General features: G+C 43.1%; 2 protein-coding genes across 2 annotated transcripts in view; one reads left to right on the top strand and one right to left on the bottom strand.

The window, feature by feature from the left end:
* Positions 1-17,192, top strand: part of LOC121532103 (integrin alpha-11) — a 107,901-nt gene extending 90,709 nt beyond the window's left edge. The window contains exons 17-30 of the mRNA XM_041837805.2: positions 3,907-4,049; positions 4,303-4,413; positions 6,773-6,858; positions 7,162-7,366; positions 7,632-7,730; positions 9,529-9,605; positions 10,772-10,855; positions 10,955-11,045; positions 11,236-11,349; positions 11,906-11,989; positions 12,723-12,833; positions 13,678-13,773; positions 14,778-14,891; positions 15,317-17,192. Of these exons, the coding sequence (XP_041693739.1) occupies positions 3,907-4,049; positions 4,303-4,413; positions 6,773-6,858; positions 7,162-7,366; positions 7,632-7,730; positions 9,529-9,605; positions 10,772-10,855; positions 10,955-11,045; positions 11,236-11,349; positions 11,906-11,989; positions 12,723-12,833; positions 13,678-13,773; positions 14,778-14,891; positions 15,317-15,397 (1,496 nt within the window). The 3' untranslated portion in view covers positions 15,398-17,192. The remainder of the gene's footprint in view (positions 1-3,906; positions 4,050-4,302; positions 4,414-6,772; positions 6,859-7,161; positions 7,367-7,631; positions 7,731-9,528; positions 9,606-10,771; positions 10,856-10,954; positions 11,046-11,235; positions 11,350-11,905; positions 11,990-12,722; positions 12,834-13,677; positions 13,774-14,777; positions 14,892-15,316) is intronic.
* A 671-nt stretch (positions 17,193-17,863) lies between these two features.
* LOC121532104 (protein fem-1 homolog B) lies at positions 17,864-21,371 on the bottom strand. The gene is made up of 2 exons (XM_041837806.2): positions 20,605-21,371; positions 17,864-20,447 (listed from the first exon to the last, which is right to left on the bottom strand). The coding sequence occupies exons 1-2, from the start codon at positions 20,850-20,852 to the stop codon at positions 18,812-18,814; spliced, it is 1,884 nt and encodes a 627-aa protein (XP_041693740.1). The 5' UTR covers positions 20,853-21,371; the 3' UTR covers positions 17,864-18,811.
* Positions 21,372-21,687: the final 316 nt, after the last annotated feature.

Here is a 21,687-nt window from a genome sequence, read left to right as displayed (position 1 = left end):
TGCCATTTGGCAAACACCAAGCGGGCTGTCATGTGCCTTTTACTGAGGAGTGGCTTCCGTCTGGCCACTCTACCATAAAGGCCTGATTGGTGGAGTGCTGCAGAGATGGTTGTCCTTCTGGAAGGTTCTCCCATCCCCACAGAGGAACTCTGGAGCTCTGTCAGAGTGACCATCGGATTCTTGGTCACCTCCCTTCTCGCCCGATTGCTCAGTTTGGCCAGTTCTAGGAAGAGTCTTGGTGGTTCCAAAATTCTTCTATTTAAGAATGATGGAGGCCACTGTGTTCTTGGGGACCTTAAATGCTGCAGACATTTTTTTAAACCCTTCCCTAGATCTGTGCCTCGACACAATCCTGTCTCGGAGCTCTACGGACACAATTCCTTCGACCTCCTTGCTTGGTTTTTGTTCTGACATGCACTGTCAACTGTGGGATCTTATATAGACAGGTGTGTGCCTTTCCAAATCATGTCCAATCAATTTAATTTACCACAGGTGGACTCCAATCAAGTTGTAGAAACATCTCAAGGATGATCAATGGAAACAGGATGCACCTGAGCTCAATTTCGAGTCTCATAGCAAAGGGGTCTGAATACTTATGTAAATAAGGTAGTTCTGTTTCTTATTTTTAATACATTTGCTAAAATGTCTTAAAACCTGTTTTTGCTTCGTCATTATTGGGTATTGTGAGTAGATTGATGAGGATAAACATTTATTCAATCCATTTTAGAATAAGTCTGTAACGTAACAAAATGTGGAAAAAGTAAAGGGGTCTGAATACTTTCCGAATGCACTGTATAGCTTATTGGCTCTATAAAATCTGCGATGCATGCTGAAACAGTCATTTTCAATGTTCAAAAACCATTTCAATTAAATATTGACTGCAAAATAGGCCTACCTGACAGAATGATATCTATCAATCGGGTGCACATTTGTTTTGCATACTCTGTCAGGGGCGTCATTCACCCCAAAATTCTGAGGGAACATAAAGTACACGAGAATGTTAGCGAGGTGATCAAGAGGGAATTTTTGCATTTCTCAAACACCTGAAACAGCTTTTTCCTGCAATTTAGAGCCATAATGATTGTTGATTCTATGTAAAAAATATAAATAAAGTATATCTTTTTGCATATCTAAGCATACCTCTTGAGCTGTCTGTATCCTCCTGACTGGTAGTCTTTTTTTTTAAAGAAACAAAATATGCTTCTCTGCATCTCTGCTCAAATCTGTGTAAAAGATTAAAAGGAATGTGAGTCTTATTCAGTACATTTAGTTATTGCTTGCTTTTCTAAAGTCTACCAACCTTGACAGCAAGCATGCCAGCTAAAATAAACAAGCTAGCTACTCTAACTTTATTGATAGCCTGAAATGGCTTCTTGGTAGCTAGTTATGAGATATGAGTTTGAGAGATTGGGAACATAATCTCCCAACCTCAAATTGGCTAAAGGCAACTTCATAAAATTACTAGGTGACTAGTAGTATTACAGAGGAACAACAACAAAATAAATAATAAAATAAATAAAAAAGGACAAAGCTGTGCCCCCTATGGGCATGACGCCTCTGTACTCTGCCATCACAAATGTACTGTGACTAAAACTTGGCTGGGACATGCTTTCAATGGTTATCTCCAACACTTGACACCAATATAGAGGAGTGGGGTAGCCTGACTTGGATTCAAACCCTGGTCCCTGTGACTGTCATTCCAAAACCATTATACTGTCACAATATAATGTTTTTCCGCTGGCTCGCCTCACTTTATAAGAAAATTAATCCATTATACAGTTCATTACATTTGTTTGGCTTTGGGGACAATACAATTACCCTATCTAGAATAGCCTATAACACCACAATGCAATGAATATGTGCATTATTGTTTTCAAGTGAGTACAATTGAGTACAATTCTACTCTAGGCTGTAAACTGCAGTGAAAATGTAATGAAAATAATGGCACAAAAGCCCTGTTATTTGAATATTTCATTCTATTCATTCCATTTGGATCAGTTGTGAATCTACTCTCGACAGATTATAAGGTCTAGAAAGGCGCAGTACAGGACAGTCTGGCTGTATTTTTACTTCTGATACTGATGAGCTGTCTGTTGCCCATCATCATTCTCCCAAGTCGTTCTATATAGTGTAGCCACATAGTCCTATGCTCCCAGCAGGCCCAGTTATTCAGGAAAGCTTAACACGCACCTGTTCTGCCTCCTTTCCAATCCGAGCGACTATTCCTTGACCTCAAACCTAACGCTTCAATATTGCCAAAATATTTGTCATTTAACTTTTAAAATGTATATCACAACCGGTCACAATATTTTAATCTGATTAGGCTACTTCAAAAGTCTCCTTTAGGCTACCTGCTCACTTTCATCCACTCCACTCTAATATAATTCCAGCATCCAAACTGCGCACCGGCCAATCGATGAATGGAAAGAGACATCTGTTACAAAACACCAAAAAGTTTAATGACATTTGGAGATTGTCAAGCCAAGCCTTCGATACTGAGTAGGAAGGGATGTATTGTTTATTTGTCGAGATTGACATACTCTACTTGATTATGATGTTGAAAACGCAAACCCTGGTGAAGCAAAGTCAGTCATCGGTATGCTGGTTGCTTATTGGTTGTTTTTTGGTGCATTAGCACAGAATCCTGTTGGTGGACACTTTGGTGCAAATATTGTATATAATTATCAATATACAATAAACATTTTGAAAATCTGATTTCCCCCTAGCCGATCATTGTCTGCAGCCAGCTCTGATAGTAGTGTAATGAGACAGGCAGGGAGAGTGAGCTTGTCCGTGGTGGTCGGCGAACCCTCAACCTTCTGACCCGTAGACTTGCGTGGCATCGACTGTGCCATAAAACCATGCTGAAGTGGTTAAGTCAATATCCATGTTTATAAACACAGGGTTGCTACAGTTATTGTTATTTGTGGTGGTAATCATTATTTTTGCGTTCATTTTATGAGGGGTGCAAAAAAAAATACAGCACAAAGGGAGTGTCATGTGAAAGGGTTAGTGGTCGTTGTTGTGTCTGTGTGTAATTCCTGTCAGATGTGTGGCTCGGGTCAGTCCGTTTTATCATGAAATCCTTTTTCCTGATGTCCTAAGCCCAGGGGCTCAGGGGAACTCTTTAAAGTGCGTCACTCAGCAGAGCAGAGCCATGGAGAGGGGCTTAAAGTGTGTCGGTCTCTGTCTTCCCTTCCAGTCCTCCCTCCCTTCTCCCTCCTTCCTCTCGTCTGGTTTCTATTAGACAGAAGTGTGTATGCACGCAGGCATACACACACACACACACACACACTATCTCTACACACATAGAAATGGAGCAGCGTAGCTCCTGATTTACCTCAGGGCTAGAGTTGCATACTTTCAGACCCACTTTTAGATGAAAGCAGAACCTGACAGACACAACATACTGTGCTTCCACTTTTCCCATTCAGCATTCTCCTGTTACCACGACCGCCCATGGTGAGAGGAGAAGCCGGAATGAAAAAGATGAAAAAGTCTAGTCTGTGTCCTCATATCGTTAATGCCCACAGTTGGATAGATGGAGAGGGAATATTTATTGCCTGCTACATACAGCTAGCCCTCACTGACATATCATTCGAGCCTAAATGAATCTTAAAGCAGTAGGTGTCAACATTTACTGCCTGTCAACCCAGTTTAGTGGACATGAACATCATTCAGTTGTCTTCTCATGTGACTGACGGGATACGAACCTAGGTCTTCTGTGTGCAGAACATCATATTAGCCCGCTAAGCTAAGGCATTGGCTCAGGCCGAGGAGCCAATACAACTGTTGAGGTCTCAGACAAGGTTACTCTACACACAAGTGTGGTCATCGAAGTGACAGAACCACTACTGTTACACTCACACACACTCTTTATCTCTCTCTCTCTCTGAGTGTGGTCAGGTATGTGGTACAGCGTGCTGCTTGACGAAAGGAGGCACCCTCCCAGAGCATCGCTGGACGACAACGACAGACAGCAGCTGACAAGGAATCTGACACTACAACGCGGGGAGGAGTCCTGTGAACATGTCCACTTCTACGTACAGGTGAGTGAGCACAGTCTCAGGCCAAGCACCTGCAAGTAAAAGCAGTTCATGAATGATCAAGTTTTAATTCTGCATAAACTTCTTTATTGCTGTATACATTTCATTGTACATACATGTTTGTATTGAAACTAGTTGTGGCAGGGAGTAGACTTTTTCCCTTCTAGAAATATACATTCTAGAAGGGAAAAAGCCCCTCAAACTAAGGCAATGGGTAATTACATTTCTATAGTTGACTTCCACCTTGCTCCAACAGGAAACTGCAGACTACGGCCATCCCGTAGTGTTTGTGGTGAAGGCAGGTCTGCAGAGTCCAGACGAAGGCCCGGTGCTGGACCACGGCTGGCCCACTACCTTTAGGACTGAGGTGAGGAGAACCAGTAACTACACCTAGAGGTACAGTACATAGAGCTACATCACAAAGAGCTACAGCACCTACTCCCATTATCTCCACTATATCGTTACTGTACAGCAGATGTATATGAGATAATGTCATATGTTCATATAGTACTGCATTGATTGAGTTCATGCATGTTTTGCAACTGGGAACAGATGTACTGGTTCTGATACATACTTTTGCTGAAGAGCGGACCTGTTATTTGGCTTTACACCAATATATTACACTATATTTCCTACTATCTATGCAGGACCCTGAACAGCTTCTACCCCCAAGCCATGAGACTGCTAAATAGTTAGTTAAATAGTTAACCAAACAGCTACCCGGGCTCTTGACACTTGACCCTTTTTGCACAAACTTTTTTGACTCATCACATACGCTGCTGCTATTGTTTACTATCTGTAACTTTATTCCTAGTTATATGTACATATCTACAGTTGAAGTCGGAAGTTTACATACACCTTAGCCAAATACATTTAAACTCAGTTTTTAACAATTCCTGACATTTTATCCTAGTAAAAATTCCCTGTCTTAGGTCAGTTAGGATCACCACTTTATTTTAAGAATGTGAAATGTCAGAATAATAGTAGAGAGAATGATTTATTTCAGCTTCTATTTATTTCATCACATTCCCAGTTGGTCAGAAGTTTACATACACTCAATCAGTATTTGGTAGCATTGCCTTTAAATTGTTTAACTTGAGTCAAACGTTTCAGGTAGCTTTCCACAAGCTTACCACAATAAGTTGGGTGAATTTTGGCCCATTTCTCCTGACAGAGCTGGTGTAACTGAGTCAGGTTTGTAGGCCTCCTTGCTCGCACATGCTTTTTCAGTTCTGCCCACATATTTTCTATAGGATTGAGGTCAGGGCTTTGTGATGGCCACTCCAATACCTTGACTTTGTTGTCCTTAAGCCATTTTGCCACAACTTTGGAAGTATGCTTGGGGTCATTGTCCATTAGGAAGACCCATTTGCGACTAAGCTTTAACTTCCTGACTGATGTCTTGAGATGTTGCTTCAATATATCCACATAATTTTCCTTCCTCATGATGCCATCTATTTTGTGAAGTGCACCAGTCCCTCCTGCAGCAAAGCACCCCCACAGCATGATGCTACCACCCCCGTGCTTCACGGTTAAGATGGTGTTCTTCGGCTTGCAAGTATCCCCCTTTTTCCTCCAAATGGTCATTATGGCCAAACAGTTCTATTTTTGTTTCATCAGACCAGAGGACATTTCTCCAAAAAGTACGATCTTTGTCGCCATGTGCAGTTGCAAACCGTAATCTGTGTTTTTTATGACTGTTTTGGAGCAGTGGCTTCTTCCTTGCTGAGCGGCCTTTCAGGTTATGTCGATATAGGACTAGTTTTACTGTGGATATAGATACTTTTGTACCTGTTTCCTCCAGCATCTTCACAAGGTCCTTTGCTGCTGTTCTGGGATTGATTTGCACTTTTCGCACCAAAGTATGTTCATCTCTAGGAGACAGAACACGTCTCCTTCCTGAGCGGTATGACGGCTGCATGGTCCCATGGTGTTTATATTTGCGTACTATTGTTTGTACAGATGAACGTGGTACCTTCAGGCGTTAGGAAATTGCTCCCAAGGATGAACCAGACTTGTGGAGGTCTACACATTTTCTTCTGAGGTCTTGGCTGATTCCTTTTGATTTTCCCATGATGTCAAGCAATGAGGCACTGAGTTTGAAGGTAGGCCTTGAAATACATTCACAGGTACACCTCCAATTGACTCAAATGATGTCAATTAGCCCATCAGAAGCTTCTAAAGCCATGACATCATTTTCTGGAATTTTCCAAGCTGTTTAAAGGCACAGTCAACTTAGTGTATGTAAGTTTCTGACCCACTGGAATTGTGATACAGTTAATTATAAGTGAAATAATCTGTCTGTAAACAATTGTAGGAAAAATTACTTGTGTCATGCACAAAGTAGATGTCCTAACCGACTTGCCAAAACTATAGTTTGCTAACAAGAAATTTGTGGAGTGGTTGAAAAACGAGTTTGAATGACTCCAACGTAAGTGTACGTAAACTTCCGACTTCAACTGTACTTCAATTACCTCGTACCCCTGCACATCGACTCGGTACTGGTACCCCGTGTATATAGCCAAGTTATCGTTACTCATTGTGTATCTATTATCACTTGTATTATTATGTGTTTTACTTTTCTATTATTTCTCTGTTTTCTTCCTCTCTGCATTGTTGGGAAGGGACCGCAAGTAAGCATTTCACTGTTAGTCCACACCTGTTGTTTACGAAGCATGTGACAAATAAAATTGTATTAGATTTTTTTATTTGATATCTCTCTGTAGATCCCCTTCTGGAATGGCTGCGAGGGGGATGACAGCTGTGTCCCTGACCTCATCCTGCACAGTCACACAGACCTTCTAGACCGCAGGTGACTTTTTAGCCCTCAGAAACACACACACACACAATACACACACACTTTTCTGAGATGGTGTCTGTATGTCCAAACCCAAATCATCCCTTAAGCCACTCCCCTTTACACTTCACTCTAATAGGCAAGGTGGAGTTTCCGCTATACTGTTTCCACCCATCTGATACTTTCAGACAGCAGTGGAAATGGAAAAAGTCACTCGGGGAACCCACCAATCATTGAATCATTGAATTCACCTTAAAAAGGGTCTCAGAAGGGGATTTTCCACGTGGCTTTAATGTTCATGTATGTCGATGGCCAAAGGCAGTTCTGTGGGCCAAGGGAGCGGGATGCATGGGCGCTGTGTCACCACCAGGGGGCCTCGGTGAGCTCGGAGCGAGTGGTGGAGGCGTCACGCAGGAGGCTGGTGGTGGAAGCTCGCCTGGAGAACCGAGGAGAGAACGCCTATGGCACCACGCTCAACATCTCCCACTCCCACAACCTGCTCTTCTCCAGTCTCATAGTCAAGGTAGGAGAAAACAGAGGATAACCATGGTATGGTTCTGCGAACTGTCGCTGCATAGTGAGTTCATATCATATCAGTGAGGGGAGAGGTCATACACTATACACTAATCTTTTAATTTTTCATCAGACATGTGAGTTAGATAGACCACATCATGACATCTCTTACTATGTTAAGATTACAGCATAAACAACCTATGACTGTTTGTGATCAAATTAATACATTAGGTCTTATTCAGCACTTGACTCAGCGTATCTCTGTCACCCTGCAGGACCACTCAGACATCCAGATTGAATGTCGTGCTGAGGACAGGGAGAGGAACGAGAGGACCTGCAATGTCAGCTCACCCTTTATGAGGTCACTGACCCAGGTACAGTATCTGATCAGCACTGTTGCTGCCTCCTGCCTTGTCAGTTCATCACCCTCACTACATCCTCTTGCCTATACTAGAGGTTTTCAATTGGACACATTTAGTTAACATTACTAGGGCCAGCATTTTTGCTTACCACAGCATCTGACCAGGAAAAACTCAGGGACATACTAGATTTTTGCCTTGTCAGGTCACAGGGTTTGGAAGAACTCCTGGCCCTTAAAGGGATAGTTCACCCAAATTACAAAATGACACATTAGTTTCCTTACCCTGTAAGCAGTCTATGTACAAGGTATGACAGCAATCCATGCCTTGGTTTAGTTTCCCTGGCAGTGACTGGCACTGTTTCCAAATGCTAACGTTTGAGCATTTGTGGCCCGAATCCCATTCAAGTCATGGGACCGATATTAGCATTTATTTCGCACATCATGTTCAAATCATCTATAAGTGCCTTTGTTGAACTTCACAATCAATTTTAGATACTTTTGAAAGATTTGAACATCATGCGTGAAAAATGCTAATATCGGTCCCATGACTTGAATGGGATTTGTTGCCTGGCTATCCAGACTCCATGCTCCGGCCAAACGCTACGCCACACCCACAGACGTTAGTTTGTTCTCTGCAATGAGTCTGGATCTGAGAACCTCCCCGACCCTTCACCGAATGTGCACACATTCGGGCTGTCTGATTGGTCCAGAAATCGATGGGTTGGGCCAGAGCCAGAACACGTGGGTAAAGCGGCAGTTTGAAAATCTGTAATTGGCTTTCATACTCTGATTGGTTAGAGACGATCCAATCGCTTATTACTTTGTTTTGTACAATGCCCCTCGTGCCCCTCGTGACCACAAACAACTTCAATGATGGCAGTCTCAGACTAAAGTATGTAGCGAAAGACAGAGCAGCGGAAGAATTCAGTGTGAGTCGTCAGGCTATGGGATTTGTGCAACAAATGCTAAAACGTTAGCATTTGGAAACAGTGCCAGGGAAACTAAACCGAAGCATGGATTGCTGTCATACCTTGTCCATATATGGAAACCAAAATGTAATTTAGTAATTTAGATGAACTATCCCTTTAACATGACCAAAGACATAACTTCAGTATGCACAGCTTACCAGGTGAGGGTAATAAACAGAACCCTAAACCTGCAAAAATAAGCTACTTTATAGGTAAAGCCATCTGTACAAAAGCTTGCATTCTCAACTCAACACATGGTCATATAGTTTTGTAGTCAGAGAATTGCGGTCACCCAGTGCCTTAAATACCACTGAGCCCCATTTAGGAGATTCCTCTGTCTGTCCCTGGTTTTATTGTCCTGATATACCATGGTAAGTCAGTGAGTTACAGGTCCATTCTGTGTTCTGGCTGTGAGCAGAAACCGCACTCTTAGACATATCGTTTTTGTTCATTTTCAGTTCATTCATTTAGATTAGATTACATTGGATTAGGAAAAATTTGTTTTTCTACACTCATTATAAGATGATGTATTAAACTCCACAGTAAAGCAGCAGAGACCGTGGTGGCCCCAGTATAGGCCCTGGCCTTGAGGCACCACTTCAGAGAGGGCTGTCTGAAATACCATGGTGCAGATTTCTACTGGCTCTCCTTTGAAAAGCCTCTGTACCATATTAGGTAGAATTTGACTGGAGGCAAAAACTAAATGTAAATCACAGCTTGTTGCCCGATACCTTAACATTTCTTAGCCTGTGTAAGTCTCTCAGTTCCTGAGTTTCCAACATAAAAAAATGCATGTGGATGGTATGTGACTCATAGTAAATGTATTTTCTGCCCGTGTCCCAGGTGTCTTTCCGGCTGGAGTTTGAGTTGAGTCACTCTGTCTTCCTGGACCATGTGAGCGTTGTCCTGGAGGCTGCCAGGTGATAGACATACAGTACATATATTAATATATTCATAAACATACAGGTAACTGCCAAAATAAAGGAAACACCAACATAAAGTGTCTTAATAGGGCATTGCGCCACCACGAGCTGCCAGAACAGCTTCAATGCACCTTAGCATAGATTCAATAAATGGCTGGACTATTGGAGGGATGCGATACCATTCTTCCATGAGAAATTTCATCATTTGGTGTTTTGTTGATGGTGGTGGAAAACGCTGTCTCAGATGCCACTCCAGAATCTCCCATAAGTGTTCAATTGGGTTGAGATCTGGTGGCACACACACACACACACACACACACACACACACACACACACACACACACACCTTTAAACCCCCTATGCTCCTTTGAGACCCCTCTTTTAAAGTCACTGAGATCTCTTCTTCTAGCCTTGGTAGCCAAAATAATGGGGAACTGGGCATTTTTATATGACACTAAGCATGATGGGATGTTAATTGCTTAATTAACTCAGGAACCACACCTGTGTGGAAGCACCTGCTTTCAATATACTTTGTATCATTTACTCAAGTGTTTCCTTTATTTTGGCAGTTACCTGTATATGTTCATATTAACCATTGCTGAGGGCCTTGTATGCTCAACTTGTCCTGCCAATCACCACATTCCATTTCAGTCCCTACCCACTGGACACAGACGTCAGTTCAACATCTAGTTTTGATTTACATTTGGTTGTCAACTAATGTGAATTCAACATGAAATCAACAAAACATTTCACCATGTCATTCGATTTAGGTTAAAAGTTAGATTAATAAATGACGAAATTCCCTTACGTTGATGACTTTTTCAAATCCAATCAATTTTCCACGTTGATTCAATGTCATCACATATCTTTTTTTTGAATGAAGTGGAAACAACATTGATTCAGCCAGTTTTTGCCCATTGGGTAGCTAGTACCACCAGGTACCCATCCGCTACGGACTATTGGAACCGGATCTGCTATGTCTCCACAATCACCTCCTCCTAAACAATTAATGTATGTACTGTACCCAACAGGGTTGAGGTCAATTACATTTCAATCCAGTCAATTTGGGAAGTAAACTGAAATAAATGGAATTGACCCCAACCCTGGTGTCAAACACAAACAGGGTCCAGGTGAATTATTTCATGTTGATTTGTGCTCTACAGCGACGGGGAGGAGATGAGCCCAGAGGACAACATCAACAACATATTTCATCCTCTGAAGTATGAGGCAGACCTCCTGTTCACAAGGTGGATTTCTATGAGCTGCTGAATTCAGATGATTCCACACATAAGGAGTGTTTTAAAGTGGCTATTTTGGATCATCCACTGCTTTTCTCTCCACCTCAGGGACTCCACGCCTCCTCGTTTTGAGATCAACTCAGACCCCTACCGGAACAAACCCGGCAGCAGTGGTCCAACGTTTAACCTTACTTACCACGTGAGTATCTCTCAACCCTACCTTAACAAGACCCGACCTGCAACCTTTTGTCCAAGTTATACCTATGGCCAATCCACATTATAGTATAAATACTAAATACTGACTATAATCTGTAGAATATACATTTTTTAAAACTTTTTTTTCCCATTCTCTTCAGTATCTTTATATTTTTTATCTTCTCAATGTACAGATCCAGAATCTGGGCTTCTTCCCAGTGACAGACTTGCAGTTCACTGTTGACGTGTTTGCTGTTACAAAGAGTGGTAACCATCTCTTCCAGATTGCCAATATCGACATTGACCAGGTGAGAGGATCGGTTATTATTCAATATTTTTATATTGCAGTGTCAATAGTTAATTAATCTACTGGATACAATTGCGGCCAAATATATTAGCACCCTTGCACCTTTCGTAGATATTCCCTATTTCTTCTCAAATAAGTTGACATTTAAACCAAATTGTGGTCACCACACCTTGTTATTGGTTTTTCAACATTGCAAACCAATTTTATTTTTGTAAACTTAAGTTTACAATTTTAATTTAGAAAATAAAGACAAATGGCATGGACAAAATTATTGGCACCCCGGAGCTAGTACTAGGTTGCACAGCCTTTGGCTAAGATAACTGCAGACAAACACTTATTGTAGCCATCAATGAGCTTGCTGCATCTTTCTGCTGGCAATTTAGCCCACTCTTCAGCAGCAAACTGCTCTAATTCTTCAATGTTTGATGGGTGCCCTCGCACCAACTGCTGTTTTCAGATCTCGCCGTTGTTGTTTCTGGCTGTACTGGCTGTCCTACTGCCTGTGTCTGTGTGTAGCTATGACAGATTAAAACTCTCTCTCGCTCTCTCCTCACCAGACGGTTAGCTCTAACTGTGTCCTCCCACATCACATGACTCCAAGCCATGTTTTCCCTGAAGATCTCTCACACGTCCCACAGTTGGTAAGTATCCGTTATCTGCCTGCGTGTCTAGTGTGGTTGGGTATGTACTGAAGTACTACCCAGGCAGCACAACTGGTGCCGTCACTACAACCAGAAACTGGTTGGAATAACATTAATATGATATCCTTTCAACCAGAAACTGGTTGGAATAACATTAATATGATATCCTTTCAACCAGAAACTGGTTGGAATAACATTAATATGATATCATTTCAACCAGAAACTGGTTGGATTAACATTAATATGATTTCATTACATCCAGAAACTGGTTGGAATAACATTAATATGATCTCATTACAACCAGAAACTGGTTGGAATAACATTAATATGATATCATTACAACCAGAAACTGGTTGGAATAACATTAATATGATAGCATTACAACCAGAAACCGGTTGGAATAACATTAATATGATATCATTACAACCAGAAACTGGTTGGAATAACATTAATATGATATCATTTCAACCAGATATTGGTTGGAATAACATTAATATGATATAATTTCAACCAGAAACTGGTTGGAATAACATTAATATGATATCATTTCAACCAGGAACTGGTTGGAATAACATTAATATGATGTCATTTCAACCATAAACTGGTTGGAATAACATGAATATGATGTCATTTCAATCCGTTTTGCATCTGGTTATGGTCCCTCTGAGTATGCAGCATCTGTGCTATTAGGACAGTATCATGTTGATGATAATCCTTGTTATGTGTTGTGCAGAATCACTCCAACAGCATGACGTTGCCAATGCAGTGCAGACTCACCCTGCCTGCATACAGGGAGGTCAAAGTGACAGTCAGGGGGCGGCTGCACCTCCAAGCTCTCCTCGCTGTGAGTTTGACATGAATTCTGACATTCACCACCCCTATTCCTCTCTTTCTCCATAACTCTTTCAAACTTTGACCATTTATAGGATGTTTGTTGGCTCAATAGCATCCAGGTTTTGAGTTTTAATGTCACGTGCACAAGTACAGTGAAATGCCTTTCTTGCACGTTCTAAACCCAACAATGCAGTAATCAATATCAATAACATGAGGCAGAACAAAAACACACAAGAAATACAAATAATAAATAAGAAGAACACAAGAAAGTAAGAAGCTATATACAGGGTCCGCTCCAATACCATATTTAACATTTGCAGGGATATTGGAGTGATAGAGGTAGATAGGGGTAAGGTGACTAGGCATCAGGACATATAATAAACAGAGTAGCAGCAGCGTAAATTATGATTGTGTGGGAGCGTGTGTGCATGTGTATAGTCAGTATAAATGTTTGTGCATGTTATGTGTGTGTTGGGAGTATCAGTGTGCGTGAGTGTGTAGAGTCCTGTGAGTGTGCATAGAGACAGTGCAAAAAAAAATCTGATAGTCCGTGTAGCCATTTTGTTAGCTATTTAGCAGTCCTATGACTTGGGGATAGAAGCTGTTCAGGAGCCTTTTGGTGTCAGACTTATTGCTCCAGTACCGCTTAATGTGCGGCTGTCGCGCCTTCTTTACGACTGTGCGCGTGTGGACCATTTTAAGATGTGATCTGGACCCCGAGGCAAAAGTTTTGAATAGCCCCTTTAATGTAAAGAACTGTCAATTCCTGTTGTTCTTTAATGTCACTTGTTTATGACTGAGTTATTTGTTCATTGCAATGATAGTTATTTTATTGTTAAACTCTTTCCTGCTAGGTGAGGTTTAAAACTCTGGAGTTGGTGACAGCAGCCTCCATTGAACTGAGTCCGTCCAGTCCCATGTTTCTGCATGAGGAGAGGCCAACACGACACGTAAGACCCCAGCAACGTCCAACTCACACTTCATATATTTCATAACACTTCATAACAGCCTGAAGGAATGGGCTGGTTTGAGTGTACTTTATGAAGTGTACTTAGTCCCCCTGTTGAGTGCCCACACTTGTTTGGCTTGCCAGTGCAGTGAGGCCTAAGAACTAGGAGGACCAGGAGAATGTGGTGTTAGTTGCTCAGATATATGTGGTTATGGTTCCACCTTCTGGCAGAAAGTGATACTGATTACTTTGCTGTTGTAGATGCCTTTCATTTGTTACGTTACAATTTTACTACACTTCAAACCACAGGTTCAACTTGATAACTTGAACAGGTAGTTCACAGGCACAGTCATTTTCATGGTATATTTCAATCACTCGGTTGTGGTCAGTTTGTTATTTTTCTTAGATGCTAAACACACCTAATAATAATACATTTATTAAACTTCTATAGTGCTTTGAATAACAGAAATAAGGCCCGGATTCAATCCGATTGCGCTTTGTCGGCTATCCGCCATTTAAAGGTAATTTCCAATTGAGCGTTATGCAGCGTTTCCCATGAATGCAGTCTCTGTGAACGTGGGAACATTGGCTTTAAAATGTGCATGGCAGACAGCACGATGGGACTGGTTGAATCCTGGCCTAAATCTAAAAGTGCTTAAAAAAACAAGAAACAAACAAGCAATATATCATGAGTACTGAGTAGCCTAGCTAGGCCAAATCTTTGAGTGCATCCTCCAAATGATGGCGCAACGGTCATGAGATCTTCAGAAAGCTCATGAATTGAGCCGAGGGAGTTGGTCAGAGAGATTGGTGATGGGAGTTTGCTGGTATGACCTATACACATTCTATGTACCTGTAAATCCTCATGTTTTAAGACCACCATAGAGAATGAAAAATAATTTCAGACAGTATTAAATGTATGTTTGTTGACCTTTCACTCTCCGCAAAGTCCAGCCAAACCAGATCCCCCATACATGCCTGAGTCCAGTGTAATTTCCCCTCTAGATAATCCTGGAGATGAGAAAGGAGGAAGATTACAAAATTCCCATCTGGATTATAGTGGGGAGCACGCTGGGCGGTCTGCTGCTGCTAGCCCTGCTTATCCTGGCTCTATGGAAGGTAGGAATGAATCAATGCCATCCTGCATAAATCTTCATTATAATGAAGCAATAAGGCACGAGGGGGTGTGGTATATGACCAATATACCACAGCTAAGGGCTTTTCTTATGCACGACATAACGCAGACTGCCTGGATACAGCCCTTAACCGTGGTATAGTGGCCATTTCCACAAACCCCAGAGGTGCCTTACTGCTATTATAAACTGGTTACCAACATATTTAGAATAGTACAAATACTTTGGGGGTCATACCCGTGGTATACGGTCTGACATACCATGGCTTTCAGCCAATCAGCATCCAGGTGCCAAACTACCTGGTTTATAATCAATAATAACTCAGCCTTTCTACCAGCATGTTGGTGCCTGTAGATACCTGGTGAACGGTTTTGGTTTCACTCTTTCCCCTCTCTGTATCTGCCTTCCCAGCTGGGCTTCTTCAACAGGCAGAAACAGCGGGAGGAAGAGGAGGAGCAAGTAGCCAACGGGAAGATGCCAGAGGAGCGGTAACCATGGCAACAGTGCAGACCCGCATCAGCCCCATCACTCAGGGACCCCCAGCACACCCCAGACAAGACTGTGGGCGTGAGCTCGGTGTCCGTATTCCTCTTGGCTGAACAGCACCCGTCTTGCACTGCCGAGCCCTCTTACTCGCCGGCTTAGAACCGACAGACGCTCCCGGCCCACCTGTGTGTCTCGTAAGACTGAGGCACTTTAGCAGACTGACACCATCTGGACAAAACTCACAGAGGTCCTGGTTATCAGTCAGTCTTTAAGACCTATCATAATCACAAAGCCAAATGACAATCCATCTTTCACCAGACCAAGGACCACAGAATATTTTTCTAAGAAAGTGTGTGGTTTTCAGTGTGTGTGTGTCTGAGTATAATAGAGTGAATGGAATAATCCATCAGCAACATACAGCACAAGCTCAAAGAAAACCAGGCAGCCTGTTCAGAACATAAGATTACCTATAATGGCTGATGATTTATTGGCTTTTGCTATGGTGTTTCTCAAATATGCAACAGCAACGACCTACTCATTTATTTCGGAAGAGGAAATGTTGCAACTTAGATATTATATTATATTTGCAAATGCCATATTCTATAGCTGATGCACTTTTGTTGTATAACGATAAACTTGAATTTTGTACATATCCAACTGTGCCTTCACAACTGAATTAAGTTGTCGATGACTGTTAAAAAAAAAGGAGTGGCATTACTATATAACTACATAGTATTAACTTAATAAGGCTATTGTGCAACAATGTTGTCAGATGTATGTACACCAATATGAGGCTGCTTTGCACCGTTGCGTACAACCTGTGGATTTATATATGAACACAGATGACATGGGGTCCTAGACAGGATCTCAAGGAAGATGCAATGATGGCCATGTAGAAATCATTAAAGCATGCCATGTGGTTTATAAAGACTTCATGAGTTTTCTGTTAACTGTAATGAAATAAGACATTTCTGTCATCTACCCTCCCTTGTCAATACCAGTGCAACTAAAAAGACAGAAAAGGGCACCTTGACCTTGATATCCATTAGAAAAGATTGACCCGTTTTGGTCAGCTTCCACATGCAATGACATGTGTGTGGTATATCAGTGGAATCATCGGTTTTAGAGAAGATTTAAGCCCACAGTTGCTCGGACTCAATCGAGAGGCCATCTGGTATGCGGGTCATTGCATGTGACTTTGAACAGATTTTGGCACTATCCACTCGGATTTCAGACAGAATTGCCACATTACATTTTCCCTCTGGAGAGGACCAATGTCAATACATTTGATTGTGTGCACACTTCTAAGCAGTTTTGGTGTCATATTAAAAGGGAGATCCTACACCTCAAGAAAAAAAAATTGGGGATAATTATACCTAAAGAAATATTAATTGAATGCAAGTAGAAAAGGAAAGTATAAGAAATATTAATATCAAGGCAAAAATGTATCACTTTACACAAAGAGTGATATAGAAATCGTTTTAGTCCCACAACTTCTGACAGAAAATGCTCCGACTTGGATGGCTTTCTTTGATCAAATAAACTTGAATCAAATGAAATCAATTGTATTAACTTTAAGGGGAATGACAAATCCAATGAGCTATTGGGAAACAGAGCTTTAATATGACACCAACTTTGTTTCTGCAGTATCTTTCATGTCTTCAATGCACGAGTATCTTTCCAAAAGACATGTAAACTGCTGAAAAAAGAAACACTGGGTTAAACTGTCTTTGGGTTCATTTGCATCCATTAGTCCAATACTCACCCCAAATACAAAATATTAAAATAGAAATATCTGATACATACATTCTCCACTCAATTATTTTTTTTAAAACAGTGTCATACAGTTAAAGCCAAATCGGATCAAATCAATAGAGCATTTAGTCTTAACACACACCATTTTAAAGTAGAAAGCGCACTTAATGGCATGCTATGGTCACAATCGGCAGAAATCACCTTTCATTCTCAGTTTTAATCTCTGACCATCCGATTAGGAAACAGAACAAGGACGGACGGTACAATCGTTGGTTATTATGGACGAACGACATGTTGCAAGAATGAGGGAAAAGGCTATAGGCCTACATTCAACCCCGTCACAAACATTCCACAGTCCTTCCCTCCATCTCAGCATGCGTACCCACACACAAATACAAGAGACGGAAACTGGAAGACATGCTCAAACATCAATCCATTTAAAGGCCAGTATGTGGTCATGCTCAGCCAAAGCCATGGAGTCTCCACACACAGCCGCCAAGCTCGTTCCCTCACACTGTAGCAAAGCTCATCAGAATGGCCAACAACCCACATGCGTTGGTGACTTGGTTAAAAGGGGACATCTAGGCCTACTTATTCCAAAAGAGAAAATCTAAATAGAATCACAAGCACATCTTTACCAGTCAGTATTTGTGTAAAATATCATTTTACATCTATTTCTGCAGATGTTTTTTCCATAAAAATATATCTTCAAACATACCCTCTTAAATAAACCTTTATTTTATATCAGTTATGAAAAGAAACAACTCCTATTATAAGTATAAAGTGCTGTCCAGCAGTTCTCTCTCTACCGTGTGGGTTGGCTCACTGTTCTTCTACAGAGAAATCCTGAAACGATCCGTTATTATAATGCAATAATACTCTATCACCAGTTGTAGTTTGGAACCAAACATAGGCAGACGATCCAACTAGACTTGAGAATCACAAGGCAAAACAATGTCAAAATATAGACATCAGTGGAACCGTGCCAATTTATAAAGAGCAATGGGTGACTGAAAAAAAGTATGACTGGCTGTTTTGCAAAGCTGTGCTTTTCTTGCTTATTCTCTATCGCCAAGACTTTAACTACTACTGTCTCATCTCCCAGCCATTGACTGACACGCATTCGCTCACTCAAACACACACACAAACAAACCACTGCCCTCCATAATCAATGCAACATAGCATACAACATCTCTGCAACAAGCAATATAATAAGGCAAAATAATCAATTGAGTGTAATGTTACTTTTCATGGTTGTGAACCCAGCTGGGACAATTGGATCCATGCAGTACAAGCTGTCAAATGGTCCTGCTGTTGTCACCATTGTGTGGATGCTTGGCAGTGCCAAGTATTCTCTTTGGAACACTCTGGGAAAGTGAAAGCACAAAGCAGGCTGACAATTTCCTCATTCTGCAAGTGACACCCACTAGTCAGAATGACAACCACAGACAGTAACACACTTCAGTATGGGTGCTGCTGCTGGTACTCGCAATTCATACTTATAATAGAAAAAGGGAATCATTGTTTAAAAACCTAAATGTGTCAAACTGTTCATAATCATCATCATCACCAGCCAGCACAGTTTTGATTTGTTAGAAAATTATAACAAAAAAAATAAGAACAAGAGTTTTCTAATTGTTTAAAAGGTCTCCATGGCCAGGTGGATCAGTGGAACTCCACAAACTCCTCCAGAGTCTTAGGGATCTGGTTGCGGTATGTGATTTGGTGCTGGCGCACGGCCCGCGACGCCAGGCACTTGAGGCTCATCTTCATCTGGGTCTTGAGCAGGATCTCCGACACACCCGTGGTGCTCTTGTCCAGCGGCGTCTTCTTTTGCTTGTTGGTCATGTCAGTGTGGGCACCCGCCTCCACCAGGCTGATGATGATGGCGTGCAGCGTCAGGAAGTCGCTGATGGGCCGGTTGTACTGCACGATGATGTGCAGCGGACTGTTGCCCTCGTGGTCCACTGCGTTCACCTGCGCGCCGCAGTCCAGCAGCAGCTTGGTTACTTGCGCGTTGGGGAAGCTGCACACGTCGTTGGTGTGGAAGTCGTCCACTGGGGTGCTGGAGCTGATGGCCAGGTGCAGGAGAGACGAGCCCTCCCGCGAGCGCGGGTCCAGCTGGATCAGGTTGTAGATCTGCTTGTTGAGAAGGGCGCGCTCCTCCTCGCCGCACACTGTCTTGGTGCTGATGCACACCAGGTAGAGGAAGGTGAACACGTTGGACTCGTAGTTGTCCATAGCCGTGTGAAGCTCGGCCTCAGGTGCTGCTTCCACCCTGGCCATGCTCCTCTGGATCTCCAGCACGCTGCAGCGCAGCACCTGCTTCACCGGCTCTGCCCCCACCGGCTCCTTCAGGTGCACCATCTGGGAGAAGACTTGGGCGAAGCGCAGCAGGTCCTTATGCGTGTTGCGGTTGCCCTTCTGGCGCAGGAGCAGCGCGTGCAGCCACAGCTTGATGCACTGGTCGAACTCCATGTTGTCGGCATACACGGCACCCCGGTAGATGATGGGGTGAGACACGTCGATGTTGTCCGAGCCCAGGATGCGCTCGCGCACCATCAGGCCCTCCATGTGCAGCGCATTGCGGTCCGTCCGGATGGCCTCCAGCTCCTGCGGGGTGCGGCACTCGCCCCTACCGCCGTAGGCCTCGATGGGCGGCAGTAGCTCCTTGGCGATGAGCGCGCCGACATCGCGGTGGCGCTCCAGCATGGCCAGGTAGAGGTAGTGGTAGGTCTTGAGGATGTCATAGTTCTCCCGGTCGTTGGCGAACGAGGCACCCAGCAGCTCCAGGGCCTCGATGCGGCTGTGCGGGTCACATTCGGCGTGCGACAGCAGCAGCTCCACCACGTCCGCCTTGCAGCTCTCCGCCGCCACTTTGAGCGGCGTCATGCCGTGGCCGTTCACCACCATGGCTGCCTGGCAGCGCACCAGCTCCTTCACGATGTCCAGGTGGCCTGCCTCGGCAGCAAAGTGCAGGGCGGTGGCCCCGCAGTGGGCCTTGGCGTTGGGGTCGGCACCGTGCTCCAGCAGAAAGCCCACCACGTCTGTGTGGCCCTTGTAGGCGGCGATCATCAGGCAGGTGTTGTCGTACTTGTTGGCGATGCTGATGTTGGCCTGGTGTTCCACCAGGTATTTCACAATGTCCAGGCGCCCGTCAAAGCAGGCCGCCCTCAGGGGGGTGGAGTTGGTGACAGTGGTGTGGTTGACATTAGCCTGGTGGCACACCAACTGGCGGACCACCTCAAAGTGTCCTGCGCCAGCCGCACACCACAACGCGGTGGCCCCGTCAATGACATACCTGAAGGAGAGAGAAGAGATGGGTCAAATGAATTAACCAGCAAATGATGCATTTGACATGAAAGTCAATTAAGGTGCTTAATTTCCGACCATTGCCAGCAGAAATAAAGTGTAATCACACAATTGAATGACCAATGATTCAATTCATGAATACTAACCCATCAAATCTGACTGTGCCAGTCTGTTCAGTATCCACCCTGTAGTGATCCAGCAGCAGCCTCACAACTTTGTCGTGTCCGTTTCGAGCTGCAATGATGAGAGGAGTTGACCGTTGGCCAGCCAGGTGAGTCACGTAACTCAGTAAATATCGTGTCTCGGCCTCGGAGTGGTTGAGCAGCAGGGCGGCCAGCGTCAGGACTCGGCCCTCAGCAGCCGCTTTGTATACGTACCCGGCAAGCGAGTCCATCCAAGCCCAGCACGTCTCCGGCACCTCCGCCTTCTTCGCAAGTGTCGCCCACTAGATGTACTACTCCAACGCAGCCCGCCTCCCATTAAAATACCGAAACAAGGTTATTCAGTGCTCACATGAAAAACTCAATTGAGCTTGGTTGATACAGTAATTCGTTTGACTAAAACCCATTCTTTCAAAGCATCAACCAAGCCGCATGCAAACTAGTTCGTATTGTTTGTTTGGTCTAACTTCTGTATTCGATTGTCAACTTTGTTGTCCCCTTTTCGGTGGCAGCGAGCTAGCTAATGTGTATCATCTGAAGATAGCTAGCTAGCAAGCAAGCTCACGTTCAAAACCGTGCAAGTATCAGAACTTCGTGCTGTTAAATCTCGCTTCTCTTGAATTACTCCTCTTTAAACACTTTAAAGCAGGCGAGGTCAATGAAGAATGTGCTCGGCTATATTATCCCATAAATGTGAATGTTTTGAGAACAGAGCAAGGATATCACGTCTCGTCAGCAACACTACAAAAGTACTTCCGGGTCACGGAATTTCGAAATTTTTCTAAATAGAAGTCCCCCACGTAATAGAAGAAAAGTGTAATTAACCGGTATTTATTCATGATGTATGAAAAATAATTGTCAAAAAATTAACCGTGATTCATATTTGTTGATATTTAAGTGACATTTGTATTTAATTCGGGTTTTAAAACATGTTACAATGTCAAATAAATTCCCAATGCAAATCACATTACATAATGCCTGATAGAGAAAAACGATTACGTAATGGCGATGTAAAAGTGGGATGGGGAGTATTCAGTAGGGTCTGTAGAATCTATAGCCTATATGGTG

This window comes from Coregonus clupeaformis, chromosome 19 (genome assembly GCF_020615455.1).
Source record: "Coregonus clupeaformis isolate EN_2021a chromosome 19, ASM2061545v1, whole genome shotgun sequence".
NCBI classification, from domain to species: domain Eukaryota; kingdom Metazoa; phylum Chordata; class Actinopteri; order Salmoniformes; family Salmonidae; genus Coregonus; species Coregonus clupeaformis.
This window is presented reverse-complemented; position numbering and strand designations above follow the sequence as displayed.

Excerpts from the sequence above, each read along its gene's own strand:
- LOC121532104 (XM_041837806.2), bottom strand. The coding sequence starts at position 20,852 with ATGGACTCGCTTGCCGGGTACGTATACAAAGCGGCTGCTGAGGGCCGA. Across the intron at positions 20,448-20,604 it reads GGCACAGTCAGATTTGATGG|GTATGTCATTGACGGGGCCA; the intron begins GTTAGTATTCAT and ends TCTCTCCTTCAG.